At 42.5% G+C, this 3,446-nt stretch overlaps 1 protein-coding gene across 1 annotated transcript; it reads right to left on the reverse strand.

The window, feature by feature from the left end:
* Window positions 1-1,455: 1,455 nt before the first annotated feature.
* On the reverse strand, window positions 1,456-2,399 carry LOC131632707 (uncharacterized). Its single transcript, XM_058903437.1, has 2 exons — window positions 1,599-2,399; window positions 1,456-1,497 (listed from the first exon to the last, which is right to left on the reverse strand). The coding sequence occupies exons 1-2, from the start codon at window positions 2,397-2,399 to the stop codon at window positions 1,456-1,458; spliced, it is 843 nt and encodes a 280-aa protein (XP_058759420.1).
* Between the last annotated feature and the right edge of the window lie 1,047 nt (window positions 2,400-3,446).

Consider the following 3,446-nt stretch of genomic DNA (forward strand, 5'->3'; position numbering starts at 1 on the left):
CTATCATTAAAAATTCTGCACTTCCGGGCTGACACACCAGCACCTCCCCGCTTCTCTGCCGCAAACACGATATCATTAAAATCAACTATCAGTATCCATGCTTTCGTCATAGCATGCGATATGGAAGTCAGTTCCTCCCATAGTTTCATACGAATATTCTCCAGCGGACTAGCATACACAAGGGTAACAAACCAACGTGGGCTATTTGGATAATTTACCCTTAAGTGTATGTACTGGAAATGCGTAGCAGTTATATGAACCTGCAGGCTATCTGTCTTCCATCCCATGGCAATGCCTCCTGCATAACCTTGCACTGCTATACCCTCAAAACCATCATATCCAAGCCGTTGAAACGTGCGCATCAGTATCTTAGTATCACATCGCGTTTCCATAAGAACAAGCATACAAGGTTTGTTTGACATCACGTACTGTTTGCAATACCTATACAGAGATTTGTGTGATGCTCCTCGACAATTCAACACGAAAATTTTATTCTCGTTACTCATAATTCTAGTGGACAATTGGACTCCTTCTGCTGAACCGTAATAATCCCCCAAAATATTATTGGGGGGCATTAGGTGTCTCCTTTACTACCTCCATATCCGAATCGCAACTTCCTTCGTTAGCATGTTTATTCGTAGGCCTATCATCCTCCTGATTGTTGACCCTTCCTATTTCGCTCTCCCCTAAGTGCACTGTATTTGTAATGCCATCTGCCGAATTTGGTGGTCTCGGTATGTTGGGCTCTAAAACTGTTTGAATTCCCTTCTTAATACTGTCACCATCCTCCGCTCGATTCATTTGTCTTGTTAGGCTCTCAATAAACGTTTCCCCCATCAACTCCTTCAGATTATCCACGCCTTTCCGAACTTGTGTATTCAACTTTCCTTTGAAGGTATGTCCATATCGAGTCGCCAATTTTTGTTCTCGCACTTGTTTATTCAGGGCTACATCGTGTTTAACATGCATCTGTTTTACCGTAGATATTCTCCTGGCCAGTCCTTTTGTCGCACGCAAATTATTCACACCAAAGGTTCCCTTTACGCTTACCGTAGCTTTAGCCGTCTCCTTCCTCACATCTGCTATGTCCACCGCAGCTACTTCCACCGGTCTTATCACCGTATCCTGTGCCCCTAAGGTTTTCTCACTGTTTGCAAGGCCTTCATCATTTAGTGCATTAAACCTAGAACCTCCAACTATGTTGCATTCCGTTGGACCACCTTGTACATGGCTCTTGCCTAATGCTGCCGTCACTGCACTACCATGAACTCTGCCTTGAATTCTGCTACCTGTCTTGTTTTCTCCTGCTGCCCAACTTTTCTGCATGGGCACCTTTTGATTTCTCCTTGTATTTTGATCGACTCTCCACGGTCCATCTCTATCCCCCCCAGCAATGTCTGTTCCGACGGTTCTCCGTTATGCGGTGCAACAACTCCCTCGTCATTCACCACCTTACTACTGCTCTTCTCTTGGCAACCCTCCTTGTAATGGCCAAATCTTCCACATTTCACACACAATAGATGTAGGCCTTCATATTCCATATTATATTTGCGATTCTTGATCGTAAACATAGCAACTAATGGCTTCAGCAAATCTACCTGCACACATATCCTAGCATAATTTCCTCGTTCGCGCGCTATTGTAGCCTTATCCACTTTGACGGTCTTACCAATTCTATCACCAATAAACCTCAGTGCATCCTTATCATAGTATTCAACTGGTAAACATGTAACTCGCACCCACACCGCTACCTCTTTGATCGAGTCACTTGCTGGCTGAAAATTCGGGCACCATTCCTTAACTGTCAAGTAGTGGTCATGGATGAACCATGGTCCCTCTGTAAGTGCAGCATGTTGATCCTCCTCATGCCAAAATACCACCAAGTAATAGTCATTGCTTAAGTCAATGATGTTGATTACTCCTTTCCGCACCCACATCTGTTTCAGCCTCGTCTCTAAGGCCCTGTACCCTATTCGCCTCCCCAACAACTTCACAATTAAACCCCGTCGCCAAGGACGATAGAGTCGTTGTTCTTCCTTCTTAGAAAATACAAAATTTGGGCATTCGTATCCGCCAATTGTCACTTCCTCAACCCTCATGCGTGTCTCCTCACCCTCGTTATCAGCCTCAATATCACCATCCTCCTCCTCTGCATGTTCCTCCCCAACTACCTGTAGTGAGGTCCCTATCAGTTTGTCACGGTATTTTTTCTTGTGTTCACCTTCCACCGGCTGCAACACTAAAACATCAGAATAGTTAAGAGGGCTCGATGCCGAAGCATCGAAGACATGGTTCCCTTCTTTCACCTTCTTAGTACTCCTCTCCTGCAAGTCTAACTCATCGTCCGACTTGCCATGATTGCTTGTCGTCTTCATCAATTCATGCCCTAGCAGCACCATGCCGTCATCAATTAATTATGTTTTACTAAAACAATTTTATAGTAAAAAAATAAAATATTTTGTAGTGTATTTTAACATTCAAATTTTTTAATAAAACAATTTTAATATAATTTTTTTTTACAGAGTGGTCTCCTTCCTTCTGTACGGACTAATCCATTAGAGTCCTAGGCTTCTTCGAACTCAGGATCTCAAAGAAAACAAAGCCTTGAGACCCAAACATCCTCCCACTAGGCCAACCCTCTCGGGTTATTTCAATGTTAGTACATATGCTCTTGAAATACAAGAATTTAGTTTTATTTACAAATAAATAAAAAACATTAATTACTAAAAAACAAAACAAAATAAAATTATTTTATTAAATAATTGATTAGTAAAAATAATAAGCAATTTGATAATTTAGGTATTAATTTTGTTTTAAAAAAATCAATAAAATCATATCGGTAAAAAAAAGAAGATTAAAATGACACGGTAAAAAAAACTTGTACTTTCTGCATTAAATTGTTAGTAAAAATGTTAAACAAATACATAAACTAATTGATTGAAAAATAAAGGCGGTTGGTCTTTTTGAGGGCCACGAGCAGGAGGACGACCGTGAGGTCAGCATCCTCGGAGATGTCAACTTGCTCATGGTTGTCTTCGTAATGGGTCTCTTGCCTCTGGGAGGTATGAGTGAAGGAGGAAGCGAGATGAACGTCCTTGGCGTCAGCTTCATTATTTTGGATTTGAGCTTGCTTGTTCCTGTTGTTTTGGACTTGAGCTTGCTCATTCCTGGTGGGTTGAGAGACTTCGTGCCTTGGTCTCCCTTGCTCGTCAGCAGTGGACTGTTGTCCTTCCCGTCGGTGTCGATTCTGCCTGTCAGTTGTGGCAGCGTGAATGATGGGACCGAGGTGGAAGGGATAAGGACCTTGATTGTTGTTGTTGTCAGCCATGATGATCGCAGGATGAATTTGCTTTGATCTTTGTTTGTTAAAGACGGGGAAGCTTGTTTCCCACAGACGGCGCCACTGATCGTACCTGATCAGACGGATCGTCAAGGCCTGCTCGGAA

Source organism: Vicia villosa, unplaced genomic scaffold, assembly GCF_029867415.1.
Source record: "Vicia villosa cultivar HV-30 ecotype Madison, WI unplaced genomic scaffold, Vvil1.0 ctg.000987F_1_1, whole genome shotgun sequence".
NCBI classification, from domain to species: domain Eukaryota; kingdom Viridiplantae; phylum Streptophyta; class Magnoliopsida; order Fabales; family Fabaceae; genus Vicia; species Vicia villosa.

Bases quoted from the DNA above. Each gene is read 5' to 3' on its own strand.
- LOC131632707 (XM_058903437.1), bottom strand. From the start codon at position 2,399: ATGGTGCTGCTAGGGCATGAATTGATGAAGACGACAAGCAATCATGGC. The intron at 1,498-1,598 runs GTAGATTTGCTG...GAAATGTGGAAG, and splicing joins ATGCTAGGATATGTGTGCAG to ATTTGGCCATTACAAGGAGG.